The 26435-nt window shown below is 37.2% G+C and overlaps 1 protein-coding gene across 2 annotated transcripts; it reads left to right on the top strand.

Moving 5' to 3' along the window:
• The first annotated feature begins 842 nt into the window (after window positions 1-842).
• LOC129241807 (ceramide phosphoethanolamine synthase) lies at window positions 843-25626 on the top strand. Of its 2 annotated transcripts, none has more exons than XM_054878320.1 (6): window positions 843-1181; window positions 1237-1756; window positions 6589-6934; window positions 12722-12879; window positions 24662-24828; window positions 24901-25626. In XM_054878320.1, the coding sequence occupies exons 1-6, from the start codon at window positions 1041-1043 to the stop codon at window positions 25351-25353; spliced, it is 1785 nt and encodes a 594-aa protein (XP_054734295.1). In that variant the 5' UTR covers window positions 843-1040; the 3' UTR covers window positions 25354-25626. The 2 variants fall into 2 exon arrangements, with proteins under 2 accessions (XP_054734295.1, XP_054734296.1); XM_054878321.1 differs by having other exon boundaries at window positions 1063-1177.
• The last annotated feature ends 809 nt before the right edge of the window (window positions 25627-26435 follow it).

Below are 26435 nucleotides of genomic sequence, written 5' to 3'. Positions count from 1 at the left end.
ATATACCGACACGAATATCTTAGCGACAGGGAATTAGGAATGCCCTCAATTACATTAACATATGTATGGTTTTTGACTAAAATGTCTTCTAATTTCAGAGTCAAATCCAGCGAGGAAATGCTGCCTATAAATAAGCATTAAGCCCAAAACAAGCGGCTGGAAAACTAAATGCTTTCCCCATCAGGCTAACAACCTATCGCTCCTAATTATAATTTGTTACTGAAAACCGCTGTTATTGCTGGAGCAGTTTATTAGGCTATGCTAAGCGCGGTGAAGCCATCGGTCGTCATGGTCAACTTCATTTAAGAGTAGGCTCGATAAACATGCTGAATCGACGTGGTGGATTAGATGAGTAGGACTGTTCCGGGGTCTATCCTGTTTGTTGTTTCCTGCATAATTGAGAGAAATGAAAAAAAGTAATAGTTCGAAAGAGCGTGAAGTTACTACATAGAACCGAGAGAAATTATCCCCACAATACACGTCGTAAGTCCAAAACTGCGTCCGAGAAGCTCTTACCCCCATCTGATGTTTTAGTTCCTCCCTTGAAACTTTGAAAATGGCCTCTTTACCGTTCTTAACAATATTCGAGCACAAAACACACCTCTTTTTTTAAACTTTAATTACTTAGTTTTCAAAAATATCGTAAACGGGTCTCACAAATATGAAAACAAAGTTATGTAATATAATGTAATAAAATATAAACAAATCCTATAATTTTGACGCAAAGAATCTCCGAGGCGAAAATCTTAGCTGTTCTAAAAACACTACCTCTTATAAATACGCTTTAGAAAAACCGACAAACGGCAGCTCTGGAGAAATATAGAGTGAATCAAATATAAGTATATAAAGTGTAAGTCAGCTTAATTTCTTTTTTTTCTGGTTGTATATCGGGTGCAATTGGAAACATTTCAAATAATAACAAACATCTTAAATATTCCCAGAAGCCATGATTAAATTTTATAGACCATGCGGTTTGATTGGTACTTTCAATTCGTGAAGTTCTCCCCAGAAAATTCATCGTAAAATCGTTTACCTGAAGCATGGTAAAAGAAATAGTAGTGGAGAATACAAAGGCGTTAGCTATGGAGGTCACCTGTTCCCATTGTAATAGTTATTGCAAATCAGAGCGAAAACTGCGCAAAGAGCTTAGTGGTCCTCTATTACCTTGTAGCGAGTGGCAGGTAATTCTGAATTCTAGACATGAATAAACTAAAAACTCATTCCTTTCTCGGTTAGGTGGAAGATGTAGTGAAATGGGCAAAAGATCGTGAAATGCATTTCGAGGTCATAAATTGCTTGGCAGCTGAACATATTGATGGCAGTGATCTTCTAGAATTGAGTGAAAATGATATCCATGATTTTCGTTATCGTCTTCAATACCATCTTACTATGAGTGATATGAAAAAACTTTGGGTAGCGGTGCGCACATTGCAACGGAGTCAGCTTCCAGTACCTTCGCAATCCGATGGCACATTTTTGCAAATGAATGCTTCAGTATCACCGGATGATTCGCTATTAAGTCCCCACAAAACCCAGCAACACTGTAGCTCTGGCTGTTACAATATAGGCACTTGTAGTTGTCCGCTCACTCGAACTACTTGTAGTGGTGCAAGTTATTATTCCGATGCATGTGCACCACCGCCACCGCCGACGTTAAGTGGTAGTGCGGAAGGTGACAATCTGTCACCTCCTATGTCAGTCGATGGCCGCGCAACTAACATACCTCCAGAACTATTTAAAACAGCCATTAGCTTAGGTGAGTTAAAAGTTCTTTACCATATACATATGTATATTACTAGTCACAAACTCTAAGGTATTATAGTCTACATACTTGTATATGTATAAATTTATTATATATTTATTATCATCTTATTAAGATTTTTTTTTAATATACAATAGTACTATATATACAATGCTTTAAATTACATGGTATTATTCCTCTTACTCCAAATGAATTCTAAACATTTTTGCTCAAAGACAATATATTTAGTCTCTTTTTTTGGATCTATTGGTAATGCATTAAACAATTTCAGACCTATATAAAACATAAGGTTTTGTGCTTTACGGCTTTGTTTCTACTTAATTCAAATTATGTAATTTTTAACTCATATTTCTGTAATTCTCTATGTATTCGCTCGTCTTTAAGTGTGCGATAGCCTCCCTCACTACGGCTTCCTTGGGGACTCCACTCAGTAGCGGCTCTTGTTAAGTCATCACACTGTCTACGAAGGACGTGGCCAATCCAACCCCATTTTTTTCTGCATATCTGGGGGTTTGCTGAGCTGTTCTCCACAGATCAGCATTCGAGATTGTGTTTGGCCAGAAGATTTTCAGGATTTTGCGCAGCCATTGATTAGAGAAAACTTGCAGTGCGTTTATATCGACCGCTGTTGCCTTCCACGTTTTACTAGCATTGAGTAAATATGATTTCACATTAGAATGAAAGATCATTAGCTTTGGAAATTGCGAAACGTGTGACGCTTTCCAAACTGGAGTAGGGAATCAAATGTTGCTAGAGCTTTCCTAATGCGGTTTTTGATGTCTCGCTGTAGCCACCTGACACTGGGTTGATACTGCAGCTGGGTGTCATCGATCAGACACCGAAGCGAATTTTGAGTGTTAATACGCATCACTTTGGTTTTGGAGACGTTGAAAATCAGCCCAGCTTTAGCAGCGGCTTCCTGTACCGATTTTAGTTGCATTGCAATGTTGGAAAAAGTATGTGATAGTAGGCAAATATCGTCCGCTTAGTTGAGAAAACCTCACTTCCAGTTCCTGTGACGTTCTTCATAACGATGCCCAATACGATGTTAAAGAGCAATGGTGATAGTACGCACCTTTGATGTACGCCTTTTTTCTAACAGTTAGGGGCTGATCATGCATTACCCGCCATTCTGCCCCGACATAAAGTGCCTCAACAAGCTGGATCAGTTTACGTGGGGCCCTCTTACACTCAAGAACGTTATGAATTGCAACGTAACGTGGTGCAACGTGTTAAACAATTTTTGAAAATCGATGAAAACAAGGTACAGTGGGGACCTCCATTCAAGGGATTTTTGTACAGTGACTCGGAGGCTGTTTATGTGCACAATTATCTACTTGAACGTGCTTAGCAGAGCAATACCTCTCCAGTTTTTACATTGTATAAGGTTTCCTTTCTTTGGCATCTTGATGATCATGCCTTCTTTCAGCTCATCTAAAGGGTTACTAGTATTCAAGAACTTTTTGATGGTAGCATAAATCCGTTTGGCACTGGTCTTGGAATGGGCTTTCAAAAGTTGAGGTGAGATGTTATCACGCCCTTTATTATTATTATTTGCTATCGCGCCGGCTGGGGGCGCAAAGTGCCGATACAAAAAAAATTCATTGGCTTCGATTTGCAGCTTTTGACTTTATCTGTGGCCAAGTGAGCGAGTCGTTAGATGTTGTGAATTTGTCATACAGGCTTCGTCTTCATGCTCCTTTCGGCCGTCCTCTTCAGTGGGGCTGCAGGTTTACGGATTGTATGGCCTATCCTTCTGGCCTTTCTTCGCTTTGTGTAAGCAGTGGGTGCGGAACCTTGCTATGATGATCCGATCAGAGATAGCCTTGAAATCTATTAGCGCTTTTCGTACTTGCTTTGAGAGTACGAGGCCAACTCAATTCACCCTTGGCTGGTTTGTTTGTTAACAGTAATAGAAGCCCCGTCAGTGTAGGGCATATCACCGGTCGTCTTCGACTAGCTCATCTAAAGGTAGGCCCAGGAAGCATGCTGTATCGACGGGTTGGCTCCAGAGGGAGAGGGATGTTAGATGAGTAGGTTTTAGAGGGCTTGTGAAAAGGTGGTTAGTGTCGTGCGGGGTATCTTCACATGGCGGACATATGTTTGGTATGTCGGGATCAATTCTGGATAAGTAGGAGTTTAACCTGCTACAATATCGAGAACGTAGCTGTGCCAGTGTTACGCGTGTCTCACGTGGAAGCTGGAGGTCTTCATCTGCAATAGGTGGTGGTTGGTCTCCGATTACGGCATTCACAGGACGGGATCTTAAGAAGGTGGTGACGGTCTCCCGGTGAATGTCGTTTATTGACTGTCTAAACACTGTCAGGTGCAGTAGATTGCGTTCAGTTTTGTCCTGGATCTCGTCGGCGTAGTTTAAAAGGTGTCTCCTGACGTGCCTGAGAGGCGGCTCAGGCTCAAGCAGGTGTCTGCAGGGGTGAAACCTGCGGTAACATCCCAGCAGGAACTGCTTGCTGAGCAGTTTGCTATGCTCTATTACTGGGAGCATTTGTGCCTCGTTATGTAGGTGTTGAACAGGGGACATCAGGAGGCAACCGATCGCTGTCCGAATGCAGTATTTTGGCATGTCTGTAGCTTTATCCACTGCGTGTAAGGAGTTCCAGGCGACCAGACAGGCGCAGCATAGTTCAGAACGGGCCGACCAATTGCCTTAAATGTCGATAGCAACAGTTCTTTGCCTTAAGGGACAGATTGACCTCCTTTGTCCAGGTGGTAAAGATGGTCGCCGTGGACTTAGTGGTGGAAAGTTGGAGATTCCTCGCAGTGAAAAAGCGAGAAAGGTCGGTGAGGTAGTTGTTCACCTTGGAACACAGGCCATCGATGTCATTGCCCGACGCTATTGCCGTACAGTCATCAGCGTACAAGACCAGGGAGACTCCCGCTGATGGTTGGGAGAGCTTCGAGATGTAGAAGTTAAATAGCAAGGGAGAAAGGACACCACCCTGTGGTACACCTTGCTTTATCTTCCTCTGCTTTGATGTTTGATCTTGAAAAATCACTGACGAGTGACGACCGCTCAAGTTTGCGGACCACCTCTTCAGCCCTGGCGGGAGTGTCGACTGGTAAATATCATCTAGTAGCGTGGAATGGCTGACTGTGTCGAAAGCCTTCTGCAGGTCCAACGCTACTAGAGCAGTCCTCTCGCAGGGGCGGTTTTGGTTAAGCCCGCGGTTTATCTGGGCGTTTATGGCGGTGAGTGCAGTGGTGGTGCTATGCACTCATCGGAAGCCGTGCTGATGTGGGGCTGGGGCCAGGTGTTTCGTGAAGAGTGGGAGTAGGAGGGCTTCAAGTGTCTTCACTACTGGGGAGAGGAGAGTTATCGGACGATAAGATTCCCCATGGTTGGCGGGTTTCCCAGGTTTCAGTAGTGGGACCACTCTCCCTGCTTTCCACTTGTCAGGGATGATAAGGGTGGCAAAGGACAGATTGAATACCCTTATGAGAAATCCTACTTCCAATGATCCCAGGTGCTTCAGTATCAGCGCGTTTAGTCCGTCAGGGCCAATGGCTTTTGATGTTTTAGATTTGTAGATGGCCCCCTGAACCTCATCACCGGAGAAAGCAAGTGGCGCACTGTCGTTCGTCAGTTTGTGCAGCTTTCTGGTAGCACGACGGAGGATGCAGTATAAAAAGCCGGCTCAAGTAGCTCGCGCATCTCTCCGGGTCCGACGAAGTGCAACCGTTAAAGGTGATAGCCACCTTACCGTTGTGCTTCGTCGGGTTCCACAGGGACCTAACGGTGGACCAGAGCTTACTCACCCCAGAGGTGAGGTTACAGGACTTCGAGTGCTTAACCCATTTAGTCCGCTTATGTTTATCTACCAGTTGCCGGATCTCCCAATTGAGATCCCTTATGCGGGGATCCCCGGGACCGACCTGGCGTAGGTGGTCACGCTCTTTTGCCAAGCTGGCTGCTTCGGTCAAGGACGGATGTCCTTGAACCTTCCAGCTCAGATGTATCATTAATAAAGAGTTTGTTCACTTTATTGATTTTAAAATATATTTCATCAGGTAGATCGTACAAATCGAATATTTAATACCTCAGTGAACATGATCAAATTGAAACACAATTAGTATTTCAAACAAATGGTTAAAACGAGGATGCTCGCAAGGTAATTTATATTTTATTAAATCAATAAATTAAAGTAATGAGATTTGAAGATTTCCTGCCTGTTAGGAATTTTTTAACCATTTTCAGGAAAAAGGTATAGGGGAGTCATTGAATTCGAAAGGATTATGAAATCGTTGTTTTTTGCAAATCATATAATAATAATGATGCTTAATTCATTCAGCGATTTCCCGACTTATTAGGCAATTTCAGGAAAAATAGATATTATAATACTTTAACATTTTAATATTAATTAAATTGAATAAAAATTCAGTATACAAAATATTGATTATAAAAATATTTAATGTGTTTTATTTTCGACATAAAATGTATTTTTCACAAAAATTTTTTATTTGAGTTTCGAAGCAGATAATATTAAAAAAAAACTACAAACGCGCTTGCAGGTTTGCCATTGCTTACTGAAGGGCGCCAGTTATTAAAAAAATGTCGTATCAGTTTGATATTTTGTCAGCTTACAACTTTAGACCAGCAGTCGTTAGGCCACAAATAAGTAGACTCGAACTCAGCGGTTGCTGTTGTCTTAATAGCAAAAAGATTCTCACCTGTATATATCGATATAAAAATATTCTTACAATCGCACCATTCCGACTTCGCGTATATTTAGCCAAGATGTATTAAATATGTATATTAACATACATACGAGTATACTTACCAACTAATTGCCTTCGGTGTTTTTCAGGTTACTCATTCCTCGTCACTTGGATAACATCATTTGTTATGGTCATAGTTCACGAGCGTGTGCCTGATATGAAACGATATCCGCCATTGCCAGACATTTTCCTCGACAATGTGCCTCACATACCATGGGCATTCCATATGTGCGAGATAACAGGCACGTTACTCTTCACAATTTGGTGCTGCGTTTGCATCTTCCACAAATACCGCCTTGTGCTCTTGCGACGGTTCTTTGCTCTCGCTGGCACAGTGTTCCTGCTTCGATGTGTTACAATGTTAATAACATCATTAAGTGTACCAGGCACACATTTGCAATGCAATCAAAATGATTACGCAGTTGACGATACTGAGTAAGTAAACCTAGTAACTATATTAAATTTGCTTACGAATGCCATTTAGGGTTCAGGGTACAATGGCGTAAGGCGGTGTTGGGTTTTTAGATAGAGAAAGACTTTAACACTAAATACCTTCGTTCACTCCGATGGAGTTATGGTGACAGGCAGTAGAAGTCACAGATGCGTCGAAGACCCTGATCCCCCAAACTTTGACGATGAAACTGTCCTACCGTTACCTAATTATGATGAAGTACACGTAACAATAGCACGACTAAATAACAACAAATGCGCACATCACAAACTTGCAAATTTGGTGATCCTGCAATCAGCGCAAACTATCTTGGCTCAATTAGTGGGACCATACCGTAGCCATAATCATAACCATAACAATCAGCTGTTCTGATCAAACATATTTATTTATTTATTAAGCGAATATAATAGATACTTATAGGCTAAGTAGACATATTTTAAGGTTAATAGGTATTAAAAAGCTCAATTAAACTATTTGTAATAGATATCCAAAAATTTCAAGGCGATCTTTTGAAAATGAAAAATCTTTCGCCAAAAATTTAGAGGTTTCATTAAACTCAATTAAGTCTCTAGGAGCATTTCTCGCATAAAGAGATTTTGAGAGACCAACATAGAAAAACTCCGAACTACGAAGAACTCTGGCCGGAATATTAAAGAAAATCCTTTCAAGAAGCACGGGAGAGTCAACAACACCACGGATCAAATCAAAAATGAAAGACAAAGAAAATATTATTCTCCTGTCCTGCAATGATTTTAAGTTGCTCAATAAGCATCGCACTTCATAGATAGAGATAGAATCCGAAAATAGTAAATTACACAACGCGAAATGTAAGAATACTTTCTGGATTCGTTCAATTCCAGCAGCATGGCACGTATAACACGGAGACCAAATAAAGGATACATACCCAAGTTTCAAACGTACAAACGATGCATACAAAAGCTTCAGCATATAAGGGTCGTTGAAATCGGAGCTATGACGTCTAATAAAATGGCATACGTTGATCAGTACTCTCTTCAATGGAGAGCGTTAGATCTTCCAGCAAGATTCCGCTCCAGCCCATAAGGCAAAAACCACTCAGCTGTGGCTAAAAAACAATATTTCTGGGTTCATAACTGCAGAAGGTTGGCCGTCTGGAAGTCCAGATTTGAATCGATTGGACTACATTTTGTAGCCAGAAATTGAGAACATGACTCGAAGACCTCACAGAAATTGGGAGAGTCTCAAACAATCTTTGTTTCGAGTAGCGACTTCAATATCCATGGAAACCGTGCGTGCTGCAATAACCTAATCGTTTAAAGACTTGTGTAAAAGCAAATGATGACCATTTCGGAAGATATTTTTTTAATATTCACATTATTAAATATAACTAATTTCATTAAAAAAAGTATTATAATTTCATATCTATAACGGACTTAAACTTGTAACAGAACCTATGGCAGGACTAAGTATAAATATAATTCCTAATGCTGCGAAGATATGTGAAGTGTTTTAAGACATTAGAAATATGAGCGAGTCAATAGCTAAGCAACTAAAAGCAGACTGCACAATATGGAATGACCTACTATTCCGTATGGTTGGTGATGAATACAAACTAATTTTTCCTCAAGCTGTTAGGTAGCGTATTATTAAAACCAGTCACGAGTACGTTGAGCACCTTGCATTCGAGAAAACCCTTAACTGCATTTGGAAACATTTGTCATTCCAATGAATGCGACGCCATGTAAAGTCGTATACAGCGTACTGCAAGGGGTGCTGCTTGAATAAGGTTAAAGGAGGTCAGAAGAGGAGTTATCTGTGTCATGCAGGTGCTACCGAGTCTCTTCGGCCGTATATACATCGACCTTTACCTAAGTCAGTCATACAGTATGTATTCCATGTTTGTGAATTTTTCGATATTCGAAAATCCATTGAGATAACATGAGACGTGATACGGTCGATTACATAGTCGCACAAAAAATAAAAAAAACTTCAAAATGCGATATCTCAGTGAAAAATAAAGATATTTGAGCAAACTCAACGGCATTTGAAAGAGGAAGACTTATACTTTAAAATACTATGTTTACTTGTTTATGAAGAGCAAAATCTGCGTAGCTACATAACCTCAAAAATGGGCAAAAACAGCGTTTTTTGCACTTTTAGGTTAGGATATCTCAAAATCCTGACGTGATAGAGCAATTTAAACCCCGGATTCGGATTCTACGCAAAAAATTACTTCGGAAATGACCCTACACTTTTATAGGACAAAACATTGTCGACCTGTGTTATTTATTTATTTATTTTATTATTATACCGTGGCTCACAGACAAATTAATGCAGCCAAATTAATGCAGCCAAATTAATGAGATAAACGGGAAATAAAATATTTTTCACAAAACTGATATGCAGTTGGTAATACAAATTTTTTTAATTAAAATATAAAAAAAAACAACATTTTGAATATTCACGATATATTAAAATAGTAGCAAATTAATATTTCAAAGGGTATTCCCTTTTGTCAATAGTGGCTTGGAGACTATGGAAACGATTTCACAAACTTCTTACTATGTTCAAAACCGACCGACAAATTCTCTAATTCTGATTAGACGATTCTCCATAACAATTTCCTTCAGTTTTTCAACATTTTCATCGGTTTTTGATGTGCTGGAGCGTCCAGACCGGGCGTCGTCATTCACATCATCTCGACCTTTTGTGAAAAGTTTGTACCACTTGTAAACATTTTTTGACTCAGAGAGTTGGCCCATTTTTTCGATAGCAGAAAATCGTCGAACACGCAAAACACTTGTCTTATTTATGGCTCTCACAAACAAACTAAACTTTCTATATTGCTAAAACCGTGAACATATCTTCGAGACGAGTGTGTCAACATAAAAAAATAATAATCGAAACACGAATGTACGTAGCGAAATTTTAAAACTCGCCTTATTTTTTGAACACGCCTCGCATGGCAATCCCAAATGAGTAAATTCTGTACAATTGCCGTTGCTCTGATAGAAGCCAAAATTATACCGAATGTTCAATTTTATGACACTTAGTAGCAAAGGCGGGCAGCATTTCTCGTTCCTTACATTTAGCCGCCGAAGAAGAATCGGATTTCGGCGAACACGAAAAATCAATTGTTACGACGACGAATGTTATGCTGCCGCGGAAAGAAAGGATGCTGCCTATAGGGCCACGCTGAGATCAGGTGTAACGTGAGCCATGTGGGATCGCTACCGGGAGCTAACACAGGAAACGGGACGTATTATCAGAATGAAGAAAAAACTACCAAAAATTTTTACCAGAAAGTTCGATAGCTTGCAGAAGGTTTCAATACCGTGGAGTTTTCGTGTAAGGACCAAAACGGCGTTCTGGTGACTGACTTCCACAACGTGCTTAAATTATGGAGAGAATACTTCTCGAACTTGTTAAACAGTGACAGCTGCACATGTCACAGAGAATGTAAAGATACCGCTCCCCAATCGTTGACGACGGGAATGTCGTTCCGCTATCCGACTATGACGAGGTGAGAATAGCGATAACACGGCTAAAGATCAACAGAGCGGCGAAGAGCTGGCATGCATAAGCTCCTATGCTCCCCGAGCCGTTTGATGCCAAAGGAGATTTCAGACCAGGTGACTCGCTGTCGTGTGACTGCTTAAACCTGATGCTGGAAAAGATCGTGCGAGCCGCAGAACTTAATCGCTCAGGCACAATTTTTTATAAGAGACGATATTGACATCATCGGCCTTAACAATTGCATTGTTAGTTCTGCCTTTTCCAAACTGGATAAAGAAGCAAAGCGAGTTGGTCTGGTGGGGCACGAGGATAAAACGAAGTACCTCCTGTCGTCAAACAAACAGTTGGCACACTCGCGTATCGGCACCCACGTCACTGTTGACAGTTATCATTTCGGGGTTGTAAAAGACGTTGTTTATTTATGACCCAGCATTAACACCGATAACAATGTCAGCCTTGATATCCAACGGAGAATCTCTCTTGCCAAAAAGTACTACTTTAGACTAAGTAGGCAATTGAGTAGTAAAGCCCTCCCTCGACGAACAAAACTAACATTGTATAAGGCTATCATCATGCCCGTCCTAACGTATTGGTGAAGGTGATAGAACAATGAGGTGTATGAGCTTAACAACGGCAAAGACATAGCACAGCGAATAGAGATCCGCTGACGCGATTTGGGCAATCGTTTCATTCTCGTGCACACCGGCGTCAGTAGGAAGCCAAGTCCTTCTCCATCTGATCTTTTCCACGCAGAGGAGGTATTCCTTTTTCCTCTGCTACCACCAGCTGGTAGCTCATCGAATACTTTCAGAGCCAGAGCGTTTGTTTCCATTTAGGCGACATGACCCAATCAACGTAGCCGCTGGATCTTTATTTGTGCTATGTCTATGTCATCGTAAAGCTCATACAGCTCAGTGTTCCATCGAATACGATATTCACGGTTACCAAAGTGCAAATATCCAAAAATCTTCCGCATAATCTTTCTCTCAAACACTCCCAGGGACGCCTCATCGCATGTTGTCATAGTCCAAAATACTGCGCGTTTCGAGATTTCAAAAATCCTGAGATCGTTTAAACAAAAACAAAATATTATGGGTATGCAAAACTTTGACACTTAATGACACATTCGAATTTTTAACTGCGGAGAGCAATGAGCATGTCGTCAATTTTCGGGCCAACGAATTCTAAGATCATTCTCAATAACTACATTCACACAATTCCGCCAAATAAAATATCAATTAATTAGCACTCAAATCCAAATATAACATATTCGAGCTGATATCTTTATTTTTATTATCATCCCATTCAACCCTGGAAAAATACGTCGCATTTCATTGAATACATTTCCTTCAGCATTTAATGCTTTTTTTGTATTTCATTTGTAACAATTCCTAATTTGATGTGGAGCGGTGGTAGCAGAACCTTCTCGATTGTTTCGTTTAAATATTGTTTCGTCGTGTTTTTCCTCACGTAAAGACCAGTTTCCTTTGTTGCATTGGTCGCCAGCGAAACGGGTATCACACAAGCAAATAAATCACACTTTTATATAAATCCATATTTCTTGCGATTTTGTTTTTTGAATGTCAAAGTGCCCTGCTTATTTGTTGTAGCATGAAAAAAGCCATAATTTTTAAAAGCCATTGAATTACACAATTAAAACTCAAATTCTTAAATTCAATGTTAAACAAATAATTGTGATACATTCAAATCCAAATAGTGAATTTTATAATTAAATCTTAAATTCACTTAAATTTAATTCAAATTGAAAAATTAAAGGAAACGTTGGATTTTCGCAAAAAAAAATTTAATCAGAGTAAAATTTGCTACATCGATTTAATTTCTTTTCAAATAGTTTCTTCTCCTGCACATTTTTCGATTAGTGCTTATTCGATTCATATTTAAGAAAATAGTAAAACAGTGATTTCTAGATTTTCAAGCTTACAAATTTGAATCTGAAATATCTCGAAAACGAGAGCTAGTCTAGAAAAACGGTCAGTACCAACGGATTCAGCATACTCTAATTAAGTTTTACCGCTGGGTCTTTACTTAATGGATTTTAAAGCTAGCCCAATGTCATTAAAAAATATATTAATACATGCGATTTTATAACAGCCTAGTGTGGTAATATGTAAGAGTATAAAACTTTATTATTCATTTGTATTAAGTAAGCTTTTATATACGCGTTTATTTTCAACTGACCCTTTTCAGGACCTCTTTAAAAATTATTTAGTTTTGTTTCATAAACATTAATTTTTGCATTTTTTTATTTGTTTTAGCCTGACTATCTCGGAAGCTTTGGAGTTGCGAATTTCTCGAGCTTATACCATTTGGAGTGGGTTAGGCATGTCTATTCAGGGCGTTCGTACATGCGGAGATTACATGTTTAGTGGACATACAGTAGCACTAACTCTGTTAAACTTTTTCATTACTGAATGTGAGTAAATGTTAAATTTATTAAGATATTTATATATTTGGGCGCCTCTAACAATAATTGCACAAGTTTACCTCAGAAAACTAAAATCGGTGGTTTATTTTAGCTCCATTCATAACATTTGTCATTGTCAAAATTACAATTATTATTACTATTCCATGTTTTAGAATCTCGTACAATACGTAAGTTTTAATTTGATGAGTTTCATAGTATACGAGTATATATTTATAAAAATATTTTTTCGATCTAGTTCATGAACGGGAAAGCTGGAATGGAAATATTATATCTTAGAAAATGCGCGCAATTTAATAAATGCAGTTCCTTGTAAAACCGTTAACTTCGCCTAATTGCAACCCGTTTAACTGAATTGAGTACGATTTTGCTGTTTCTTTGCAATCCAAAAATACAAGTCTGGCAAAAAACCGTTCGGAATTCATGCCTCGTTGTGAAAATCGATTTTGTCTCGGAGTTTTGATTTAAACGTTTGTTAAGGCTAATTTAATAAAAAAATTAAAAAAAGAGCAATTTGCAGGATGCATTCGATACCAGATAGTAAAATACAATAGAATAACTAAAACGGAAAATTTTACGTGATCATATCAATCCACTAAGCCTCCCTGATGCTTTTCAATAGGTCTCTTCTATTCGCAATTTCCCCGCTCGCTATTCTAAGCTCGATTAACTTGATGAAAAATTTGCATGCGAAAGCAACAACAAAGTTATCGAGCAAGATTCGTCGTTAGCAAGTATGGCTATAACTCATTAGGCCGCACTACCTTACCAGCACATGTAATTTAAGGCAGTTCTCTTCCCGCGTTGTTGACATTTGTTCATTTGCTTCACATATTCGCCATTTGCTAAGTCTTGGCGAAAAAAAGAGGCCTAATGGAATGTTATAAATAAATAGTGTGATCGCTTATGTGGTTAAAGCACCAATAAAGAAGAAAAGAAAGAATTATTTATTCAATTCAAAACACTATTTCAATATCTACATATATTATCTTTTAAATTGAGCAAAAGTTTAAAAGGATCACCTTTTTCAACCATTTACGTCCTTCTACTTACCCTAACCATTATTCAATCGTATAATATATAACCGCATACACAGGGCAATCACTTTGTTCCTCACATGCGTATGTCGCCCAAAGCTTAAATTCTGAGCATTGCGACTACAAAAACAAAATACATTCATAGACAGCCCTGATTCTTGTAGTCGCGGCGCCGCTGAACAGCTTCAAATATTGTAAAGCACAATAAAAATAAATTCATTCATAAGTTCAAGCTCATATTTCTAGGAGCAAAGTACTTCACTCATAAAATGAACGCGCTTGCGCCGCCCTTTTTTCTCAACATTGACAAAAAATCTATATCAAACATTAAAGAAATCACTGACGACCATTGGAAAATAGTCAATATTTAGCATTAAGCAGTATGTTGATTGAAGTATTGGGTTTCAGAAAGCTGTGTGCACAATGGGTGCCGCATTCGCTAATAATGGAACAAAAACACATTCGAATGCGACTTTCTCAGCAAAGTGGATGTTATGCGTCGATTCATAACTATGGATGAAACTTTGATCTATCATCATGATCCTACATCAAAACAAGAGGCTAAAGAGTGGTGTGAACCAGGGTGCTTCGATTCCGAAATAAGTTCGTATTCAGAAATCTGTGAAGAAGGTGTTAGCATTAATTTTTTGTGATGCGAAGGGAATTTTGTGTGTGGTTTACTTATAAACAGGTAAACCAATAAATTCTGAATACTATTGTTACCTTTTAGGCCAGCTGAAGGAAAAATTCGTAAAAAATAACAAGTTTGCAAAAGAAAAAAAATATTTTCCATCAAGACAATCTACAAGATCATTTTGACAATAGCTAAAATTCATGAATTAAAGTTCGAACTGCTGGAGCATCCACCGTATTCACCAAATTTGGCCCCTACCGACTTCCATCCAGGCCTAAAAAAAACCATGCATGGAAAGCGTTTTTCATCAAATGATGAAGTCATAACAGTTGTGGAAGCGTATTTTGCAGCCCTTCCAGATTTTCACTTGAGGGATAGAATTCGTAAATAAGAGTCTCGTTGGAACAAGTGTATTGATGTTCAGGGAGACTGTACTGAATAATGAAGCGTATTTAAATCCATAAAACTGCGTTTTTCTTATCGAAACGCAAAATTTATTGAACAACTTAGTATGCACATACATAAATTCACACATTTGAATGTGCATATGCCATCTTGCTTTGTGTATAGTAATGCAGCATTTCATTTGGTTGAAGGAATTTAATAAGATTGTAATGAAGGTTTTAACTAATTACACAATTTGTACAATTTTGGATGATTTGCTCTTTCTAGTGATGATACTAATAGCCACTATTGAATTTATAATACTTGTTTTTCAATGTGAAACTATTCAAAAAGAAAGATTTATAAATGAAATGAAAAGTAAAAAGAAAAAATGTAAATACATACATATATTATTGATGGTCATATTAAAAAGCGCCTGTAGTTAGCCTACAGCGTTAACATTCTTTGTTTCTAAATACAAACGAATTCTACTCGACTGCTATTAAATTTATATAATTCAGTCTTTTGCTGTTAACTTTTGGTGAAAAATGTGTCTGTGATGATAAGTCGTTCCTACCATTGAGACTTCTCTACAAGGGTGATAAATTTATTAGGTTTGGCCAATAAATATGGTGAAAAACCAAATTATGAGGGAAATTTCGGCTGCCACGCCGCGGGAGATTCGCCAGCCAAATTCCGTCGTATCATTTCACATATATTCACGCACTCGTCCAATCATTTGTTGTTCAGATAGCAACGAAGCAACATAAGCGAAGACTGTCTTGGTTTTTTTTCGTTTATCACTAACGCAATCTTAACGCCAGCCGATTCCTGCACAATCATTTATTCACACACTCGTCCAATCAGTCGTTATTCAGATGGCAACGAAGTGACATTGTGTTGATTTCTTTCGTATATCAGTAACACATTCTTAGTTGTTTAGTAAACAAACCGATTCACAACCCTATCTACGTCAGCCAATCAGCTAATTCTGTTAAATTTGCTGAGAGCCGGCTAACGATCAGATATTAGCCACACCCTTCTCTATACATTAACGTTCTCTGCTCTTCTTTTACTTTGGGGAAGAGAAAGAACATTGAAAACCAACAACAACATTATTGTAGCAACACTTCAATAAATCAAGAGACAGAATTTTTTGGAAGTGTTACCATAATAATAATAAAAAACAAACCACCATCAAAAGAAAGAAAAAGAGTATTGAGCAGAAATTCCCGCTGAACCCACATCGGCACTTTTGGCACACAGCGAACATGAACCCAAACTCTGGTACCAGCATTAGAAATTAATATTACTAATGATAAAAGTTTATTTTAATAACTATTAAAAAGAAGACAAGTGCGGATTTATCTTTAAAAATTATGTCCTCTAAATGTTGACTGTAACGTCGGATACACTCCTGGAACCAATGTCATTCGCTGGGGAAGTGATGTCGGGATACCATTAATCTCGCGACTAATTTTCTTTCACGCAGTATCGCCATATGCGGCATGGTACCATCTTGCTGATACCATGAGGGTGGACTAAAGGAAAGATGTTCGTCGAATATTGTAATATGAACAAAATCTACGACAAGCAGTTGCACACGAATTATTGGCCTTGAATCGAGACGTATCGATTGCAAACGCGCATTATTTACCCGTCTACTGCGACATCTTAACTAAATAACCCACAGGAATAACAATTTGATGATATTTTACGACATTTTTCCATATTGCCACCCCTCTTATATAGGTATACCTTCAAATTGAATTCCTTCCCGGATATCAGAGCTTTAAACTGCAGAAAACCCCTCGCAAATCGGATCATTCTGTGCGAAGTTAATATCTTATTTTATAAAATGTATAGAATATTTAGAAATATCTAATATATAGATAGATATTTAATAAAACGCCAATAAATAAATTCATGTTACAAAACTTAGTGCGCATGGAAGTTAATTCGAAATAAACGTTAATACCAACCATCCTATGTATACAGCGTCCAGCACTCGAAGTGTAACCAATTAAAAAGCCCATAAATTTAGTTGGGAAAATTACTTTTATTCGATTCAAAGTAAAAACTTTGTGAAAATAATATATTACAAAATTAAGAATCAATTTACTTTTGCTGGATATGACCACCTTTTGCCATTGTGTGGACGTTATTAAGTACGGAACGTACTATTCTTAGTTAACTCGAGCATTGTGAGATGTTGCCGAGTGCTGTTGAAACGTCCATGATCTGTCACCGAAATGTTTGTCTGCCCACGGTTTCAAAGCAACCTCCAAAATACAATACTTTCCCGATAATATTTCGCATTTACCTCGACGCCAGGCTCGATGAAAACGATTGGAGAGCGCTCATCTGCGGTTACAGCGGCCCAAACCATTACATGTGGCTGTTGCTGCCTCCTGTTGGCCAATCGGTCAAATAAACCCTATCGTTTTGGGAGTTTACGAATTGCTCAATTTCTCGTCAGAAAACACAATGTTCGGAAATTACCACTTTCGCCCAGGCGAAGCAACTCTTTCGCTCTCTCAAATCTGACTTTTTGCTGCTTTGGTGTGAGATCATGCGCCTTTTTGATCATGTAAGGCTTGGTTTGAGATCATTTTTCACGTCTTTCGCCATTTGGTTGGCACTTGGTCGGGGACTCCGCTCAAGTCGCTTCTTCACTTTTTGAACCATTTCACGTGACGATGCAGTCTTTTGATGACCATCTCCATGATGTTTCAAGATGCTACCAGTATCATTGTGACGAGTAACGGTGCGATAAAAAAAAACTTTATTTACTTTAAGATGCTCGAGCTCACGAACAATCGCTGGTTATGATTTTCCAGCCAAATATAATGCAATCACACTATTACGTTTGAAATCCATTTCTGATTTCCTTTTTTCGCGTTTACTCTCGACAAAATGCTTCCGCGCGCTTGTAAACCATACTCTGAACTGTCATTCAGCCAACTAACAGACAGCTGATGCATGGGCATTTGCGCGAGCGGTATGAAGTTGGTTACACTCCGAGTGCCGGACCCTGTAGAATTGGTAATATTTAAAAAAAATTTTATTTAACAGATAAAAAAAATTATAGGGAGAAAATTAAAATTGATTTTTTCAAACTACATATAGACAAGAAAGTTGTATTATGAACTAAAACAAACAGACATTCATATTTCAAAATTGTACACGTCAGATAAATATCATGGGAATTATAAGTATAAAAAAACTATCGAAAAATTAGTAGTTCATAGAGCTCAATCAATTAACTTTTGCGTATAAGGCGAAATCTTCTTCCATACCTTACTATTTTTCGTTTCAAATCCTTATTGTTAAGAATGATTCTGTATTTGTAGAGTGCCCAGCGGCCAACACTTCGACCTAAAAGATCTTTTGTATCCTACTACATGATTTATAAGTATTGACTGGCACTACTACCTCAAATGAATTGCATCAGGTTCTATTTAACCTAGAAGTTCTCTGTCTCATGTTGGAAATTCGAAAGCCAAATTCTTTCAGTAAATTTTCCGCCTTTCGGACAAATTTCAGAATATCTAATACAGGAGCATTGGTGATTTCATTCGGACCCATTTGATCTCGATGAAAGATGTGCACTCTTGTCAAGGCAATACAGTTGCACAAGATATGCATCCTCTCATTCTCAATGTGAATTTTTGAGAGATGGTAATTTAAATAAAAGTGATTTGTCAGAAAACCAACAATTGCTTATGTCTACTTTACGCATGTTATGCAGTTCCACATTGTAGGTAAAAGGACTTGTAAGCTTTTTGGTTTGGCGGAGTTCTTGTGTGATTTCCCAATTGGTAATTCTTTGAGTACTCTCCCAACTATTTACCCTACATTGTTACAATAGTATGGTTCTGGACCGTGAAAATCTGTTGCCGACCTCGTGCTGGCGAGTTCGTCAGCAATTTCTTTACATTTTATTCCAGAGTACCCGGAATCCAGTAAAGTAAAATTTTATTTGTTGCATTCCTTGTTACCCAGATGAACATTTCGCAATTTTATCTTAATTTATGAATACAGATTCTAGCAGTGAGTCCCAAACTAAATACGCGATATGCTAGGATCATTGTCTTATTGAAACAAAAATATACGAACGTTGTGTTTTAAGATAGTTTTATTTTGATGCTATGAATTCGGATTTCTCTAAAAAACTTATTTTCCGTCTGATGCCTTGAGATTTACTTATGTTTCATCCGAGTGTTTCTGCCATGAAAAAGCTCCTCATAAAGTAATCTGCTGTTCGGAGTTGGCTTAAAACTGTTGGTCCTTCCATTTGTTGAAAAATATCACACACACACCATAAATTGGAGGAGGAGCTCGGCCAAACACCCAATCCAATAAAGGTTTTATTCGCCAATTATACATATACTCGTATATATTTATATATTTACCTTCGCAGCAGAGTTTAATAATCTACTATTGTCCAACGACTACGCCAATAATAAAATAAAGATTAGCTGTTTTTTTTTCACGCATATGCGTTTGTGCTTAAAATTTGTATGAAGCAACAAAGGCTCAGTTTTATATGCGCTTATTTAATAGTTGCGGATGAAATCGTTGTTTCCAAGTTTTGTTATGTAGTTTTTATCATGCAACACACTTTCAAAATTCTGAAAACAATTGAGATACATACATATATTTAGTATAGTGTAGGCTTAAGTAATTACATTATTTTCTTGCCGCTTGAATTTTTCAGTTCCATAAATGTTGGTCTGATATTTGTAGAACAGTAATGCCAAATATATTTACGTAGTACATGCAATTGTCGATGTGCTTTTTGTGTTTTTGTTGTAAACACATATACATGTGCGCGTAAAAACCACAGCTCTTATTCAGAAATGTTTGCCATAACTACAGTAGATTCTGTTTTTATGCGGTAGATACGTTCCGCAAGAAACACCATAAAAAACAGCATAAAAAAAGCTACCAGTTCTATAGTAAAACTATAGATACGTTTCAAAAGTGCTAAGAACCGCATAACTATAGATACGTTCCATAGACCGCATGAATCTGAAATAATTAAATAAAACCGCATTAACAAAATATTGTATTTTTGAAAATTATATCTTTATTTAAGAAACGTCAGAATCGAAAAATAAATTTATGTCAGAAATAGAATCAGACAATACCCACTTGTTGCGTATTCATTTAGGATTTGGCGTAAAATCACTTTCGTCACTTGAGGAAATGTACACGTCTGATCTGGATGGTTATGCAGGCGGTTCCATACTTGTAGGATTAGCATTTCTGATGTAATCTGTGATGAGTTTTTGCTTAGCTGGTTTAGAATCTTGTTTATATGTACAATTCCCGATAGGTCGACATGCATTTTTTCATTAAAAAAAAACCGCACTATTTCAAAACCGCATAAAAAAAGCCGCATAAAAACAGAACCTACTGTATATCAATAACTGTATTATACTCATCCACTGCTTCGTTAAGAAAATTGCATACACATGCACGTATTTGAATTACGCATTAGTATTTTAAAATCTCTATAGAAGTAGAGTGGAAGCGTCCATAATTGTTTATCATCCAAAAGATCTTTGGATATATCGGCAGTCTTCTGAGCAGCTGTGAATTTTCTTACAGAACTGTATTTTCCGATAAATCGAGTTCGATAGAATTACAGATTATGCAAACACGTCAGATTAAATTCCGGCTCCAATAGAAATATTATATAATTTCAGGGCACCCTAATATTGGCGGTAAATGAATTGGTTCTGAGTTTTCGATGTACGGGTAATTTCTAGGTATAGGTTAACTAAAGGCCATTTAACTGAAAACACCGAAACCAAAAAGTTTGAAAAAAGGAATTGCTATTAAGCTGAATCGATTATATAATACTAAAATGTTAGAGCGTTAGGCGCCCTAATATACATATATATCTTCGAGTATAGGATAAAAGTAGACATACACATGCCCCACAAAGTCTGCGTTCACCCGAATAGCCTTCTTAAATTTATTAAAAACAAAATAGAATATTATGATTAAATTGAAATCTTTACAATTTGTTTATTCACTACATTCCCAGCTTTTAAGAGCAAAAAAAAACAAGATTCCTCACTTCACTTTTTAGATAACGGGAAAATAATTTCAGCAGCATGTAAATGTGGCACTAAAAAGTCTGCGTTCAGCCTGTTTATTATAATGATACCGTTAATTTTAAGATATTTTTCCTTGTTTATATTATATTAATTTTTGATTGCGCATTACTTCGACTGAATGTTAACAAAGCTTACTTGAACATTTTATTTATAACTGGAGATAATTAAAGAACATGGAAGGAAAGGGAAAAGAAATAAGGGTTTCTGAGAGGAAAATAATTATAAAAATGTGGAAAGACGGAAAAAGTTTCCGAAATATTGGAAAATCTATTGGGAGAACGTATTCCTCTATTCAGCGAGTTGTAACAAATTTTCGGCAAACCGGTCAGGACGTCCGAAAAAATTATCGACCCGTGAAGAGCGTTCTATAATCAACTTGGCAAAGGTTAACCCCCGGATTACATCCTCAAAATTAGTTGAAAACATAAATCAAACATTTAAAAAAAGTATTTGCGCTGAAACTGCCACAAAAGTTCTACGGAGTCGCCCGAAGAAAGCCTTTCATTTCTCTTGTGAACAGACGTAAACGCATTCAGTTTGCTAATGAGTACATAAATAAGCCTCCCGAGTTCTGGAAAAAAGTAATATTTTCAGACGAAAGTAAATTTTGTATATTCGGTATAAAAGGCTGTCAAATTGTTTGGCGAAAACCTGGGACTGCTCTTGAAAAGCAAAATATTGTTGGCACGGTTAAGCACGGATGTGGCGGAGTTATGGTTTGGGGCTGCATGGCGGCAAATGGGGTGGGTCAGTTAGAATTTATTGATTCGACGATGGATAAATGGGGATACTTGAACATACTAAAACGGAATTTAAAGCAAAGTGCAGAAAATCTCGGCTTATCGAGAACATTTTGGTTTCAACAAGATAACGACCCGAAGCACATAGCCGAGATCGTTAAGCTTTGGCTCTTGTACAACGCCCCAAAACAGCTTAAAACACCGCCACAGTCCCCAGATCTAAACCCCATCGAGCATGTATGGGATCTATTGGAAAAAAGAATTCGTCAGCAAGCGATTACTAGTAAAGAGGTTTTGCGGAGTGTCATGCAGGCAGAATGGAGGAAGATAACAGCAGAGGAAACAGAGAAACTAGTAAGTTCAATGCCAAATAGGCTGAGTGAAGTCCTGAAGCAACGTGGATATCCAACTAAATATTAGAATTAATTTTTGCATATAGCATATCATGTTTTTTTTTATTAGACTTTAAGACTGAACGCAGACTTTATGGTCGCTTTATTTACTTGTTACAGTCATTATTCACCGTTATCTAAAAACTTATGTGAGGAATCTTGAAATTTATTTTTGTTTTTGAAACTTAAACATATAATAAACATATAAATATATACAAATTTATAAAAATTATAAAATCAGGTTGTGTGCTTCATTCACTAAAAAGTTATTGTAGGGTGAACGCAGACTTTGTGGGGCATGTGTATGTGCTCATAATTTTTAAAGTAGTCTAAGTCACTAAATAATATTTCAATATTTTTAAGTCACTACATAAAACTTTAAATAATCGTTTGCTATTTCAGTTGCGAGAGTCATTTATTGTTAATTATGAAAATGGTATAGTCAAAAAAAAAATAGCTAATTAGTTAGTTACACTACTCGGCCAACACTGATAAATAACACGATGACAACCTATTTCCTAACTGAAAGTGCAACTACAATAAGCCATTTGGAAACTCAACGACAAGAAGAGTAAAAAATTCTTTGGCCGAATCTGTCTCTTGGATGAAAATTCAATGGATAAGATTTTTAAAAAACTCCTTATAAGATATTCTATAAAATATAAATATATATCTTTAAAATATCTATAATACTAATAGAAGACAAAAAATACAGATTAATTTCCATTATATTCTGCCCATATTAGCAGAAAATCTTAAATATACATTCTGCCACAAAAAAGTACCGGGAATTGTTCAATAAAACGCAAAATAATTGTTTAATCATCAAAATTTATTTCGTCGCCTTCAAAATATTCTCCATTCGTTGATGATTAGTCCAATCATCAAAGCACCTTTTAAACGCGTTTGAAGAGATCTATTCAGCTCCTTCAGCGAATTCTCCTGAATGGCCTCTATAGACTCAAAGCGGCGTCCGTGGAGTGGCAACTCAAGTTTTGGGAAAAGGAAAAAGTCACAGGGGGCTAAATCCGGTGAATACGGTGGTTGTGCAATGATATTTGTCGAGTTTTTGGTTAAAAAAAGTGTTCACAATATGAGACTTGTGAGACGGTGCGTTATCCTGGTGCAAGGTCCATGAGTTTTTTTTCCACGAATTGGGCCATTTCCTACGCACATTCTCTCTCAAATGTCGCATAACTTCCAAATAATATTCTTTATTTTCCAAGTGCACAACACCATGATCATCAAAGAAAACGAGTAGCATTACTTTCACTTTTGACCGACTTTGACGTGGTTTTTTGGGTTTCGGCTCATGTGGATAGCGCCAGTCAACCGCCTGTTGACTGGTTTGCATGTCAAACTCATACGCACACGTCTCATTACCTGTTATGATGCGCTGGATAAACGTTGGGTCCAAATTCAAGCATGTCTTCAGCCACCTTCTTCCGATGAATTATTTGAAAGAAATTAAATTCTCTTGGAACGAGTCGAGTAGCCACGCGTCTCATGCCCAATTGATGGTGTAAAATGCTGCGAATTGATTTGTGAGACACGCTAAGGTCACGAGCTACCTCCCTCCAACTTAAATGTTGGTTTTCCAGCATCATTTCCTTGACTCTGTCTACGTTTTCATGCGTTGAAGAGGTTGATGGGCGACCAGATCGGGGCAAATCTTCCACAACTTCTAGGCCCTCTGCAAAAGCCTTATACCACTCGTAGATCCGTGTTTTTGATGAAGCACACTCGTTAAGGCTTTCTGCAAAATTTTCAATGATTCGGCACACAAAACACAGTTCAAAACACAAAATTTAAGACAAATTCTTTGTTCGATATTTTTATCCATAGTGAAAACCGCAGAGCACACCTACGGTTGACTGATATAATTAAATGCCAAAAACAAGCTAATTGGGAGATCTCGTTGAAACTCTGCGACACTAGGAGGGCATTCCAGCCAAAAAATGTAGACATACGTGTAACGCGTGCTTTTTAAATGAACAATTCCCGATATTTTTTTGACAGAATGTATAAAATTCTGAGTACCCCAACCTTGCAGAAACATTTTAAGAATCCAGATATCAGTTAAGATTAAAATGAATTACTTTTAAATTTTGGAAAGAATTTGTCTTTTTGCCAATAAAGTTCATATACATACGAGTATGTGTATATGTATTTTCGCTTTGAATTATTCGTGTTAATTTTGAAAATGGTTTAACTAATTTAAAACTTTACAAAGGCAATTTCGTGCAACAGCCCAACACTTATGTATAGCAAATTTTCATTATTCAATATTATAACAAACACATATTATATACCTAACAGTACAATAGAAAAATATTTTTAATTTCCTCAGATTACTTTTTGTGGGCCCAAATGTATTCAGAAAATTTATTGGAGTGAAGTGTTTATAGTTTTTATAAGTGAATTTATGTTAAATTTCTTTTTTTATTTAAAACAGATACACCGCGCAATTTGTACTTTCTGCACACTCTAACCTGGCTTTTAAATATGTTTGGCATTTTTTTCATACTCGCTGCACATGAGCACTACTCAATAGATGTGTTTGTCGCCTTTTACATAACTTCGCGTCTATTTCTTTATTATCATACACTAGCTAATAATCAGGTAAATTCCCGGCGAAAATAATATTTAAATGTACATTAAAAAAATATTTTTCTTTTATTAACGCATTAACAGGCACTTATGTCCCACGATTCAAATCGCACCCGCATCTGGTTTCCAATGTTCAGCTACTTTGAGAGCTCCATAGATGGAATTGTGCCTAATGAATTTGATACAATCGGCGATCTCATCGATGATCTACTCCATTTTGTTTTGAATGTTAAAGATACTTGTATGCTAACAGCACGACGCATTTGGATTGATGCTCCACAATTTTCTTTAACCAGCGAAAACTCGCCGTTTATTTCGGATGCAGCGGACACGCTTAAAGTAACAAATAAACAGCATGTAGGTACATCAATGAGTACGAGTACCAGTTCAATTCCGAGTCAAACCCAGATTCCTTTTGACGCAATCAATAAAAGGACGCATGCAACGTTAGAACCGTTAGAATTGACTTCAGACAGTGCCACAACAAAGTCATCGGCATCAATTAAAAGCATACAAATCAATAAAAAGCAGCAGTAGTTGACGTACATACACATTTAGGCAACTAATCGGCATTTATGATATTTTAGAATTATTTTCAGTAAATTTTAAATAACTTGTTTATAGCATTTAGATCATTACATTCCCCTGCATACCTATGTATATTTAGCCATACAAATATATGTGTGTACACAGATATGTACATATATACATACATTGTCGTTACATGTAAAAGTGGTGCATTATATTATATTTGAATCATATTAACTTAATAATTAGATTTTGAAAATATTAGCTTTTTTAGTTTTTATATGGATATGATATCTAATATTAAATGATATTTCTTCATTAAATTATTATTTTTTTATTATTGTTCATTAAATTGAAATTTTAGAAATAAAGTTTAAAACTTTTTAAAGGAATTGAAGTTTAGAAAATAAAGCCTGCCTGCCCCAATATTAGTCGTATCGACTACTATAGTAAAATTAAAAATGTCATTGGCTATACAGGATTAAAAATATGAATGTACAGGAATTCGACATAACAACACTGGTTTCGTCAGCCCACTACTGAATGAGATGTGTCTAAATTTTGATTTAATTAAATGGACGTAGAAAGTCATCGGTGGGCTGCCGTAGCTGAATGGGCACCGATTCACCTACCCTACCATTCGGTAGGACCGGGTTCAAAATCCACTGTGGGCATGATTCACCTAAAGATACAAAATAGTTTTTCTAATAGCGGTCTCTCCTCGACAGACAATGGCAAACCCTCGAGTATATTTGTGCCATGAAAAAGCTCCACATAAAAATCCATCTGTTGTTCGGAGACGGCTTAAAATTGTAGGCTCCATATTTGTGGAACAACATCAAGACGCGCGCCACAAATTGGTGGAGGAGCTCAACCAAGCATCCAAAAACAAGCAAGCGTAACTATATACGTAAATATAAAAATATTGGAATTTTTTAAAAACCTTTATAGGTTTACTTTTCACATTTGAGCTTTTTAACGATTTTCAGATAGGCAAAATAGTAAATTTAAAATATGGTTGATACAGAAAAATACTTAAGAACGATACTCAAATCCCATTGCCCACCTCTTTATAAAAAAATTCTTACGAA

The sequence above is a fragment of the Anastrepha obliqua genome, chromosome 3, assembly GCF_027943255.1.
Source record: "Anastrepha obliqua isolate idAnaObli1 chromosome 3, idAnaObli1_1.0, whole genome shotgun sequence".
Classification (NCBI taxonomy): Eukaryota; Metazoa; Arthropoda; class Insecta; order Diptera; family Tephritidae; genus Anastrepha; species Anastrepha obliqua.
Note: the sequence above shows the minus strand (reverse complement) of the source record. Positions and strands in the feature narration are given on the sequence as shown.

Bases quoted from the DNA above. Each gene is read 5' to 3' on its own strand.
- LOC129241807 (XM_054878320.1), top strand. From the start codon at position 1,041: ATGGTAAAAGAAATAGTAGTGGAGAATACAAAGGCGTTAGCTATGGAG. The intron at 1,757-6,588 runs GTGAGTTAAAAG...GGTGTTTTTCAG, and splicing joins TAAAACAGCCATTAGCTTAG to GTTACTCATTCCTCGTCACT. The intron at 12,880-24,661 runs GTGAGTAAATGT...TATTTAAAACAG, and splicing joins AAACTTTTTCATTACTGAAT to ATACACCGCGCAATTTGTAC.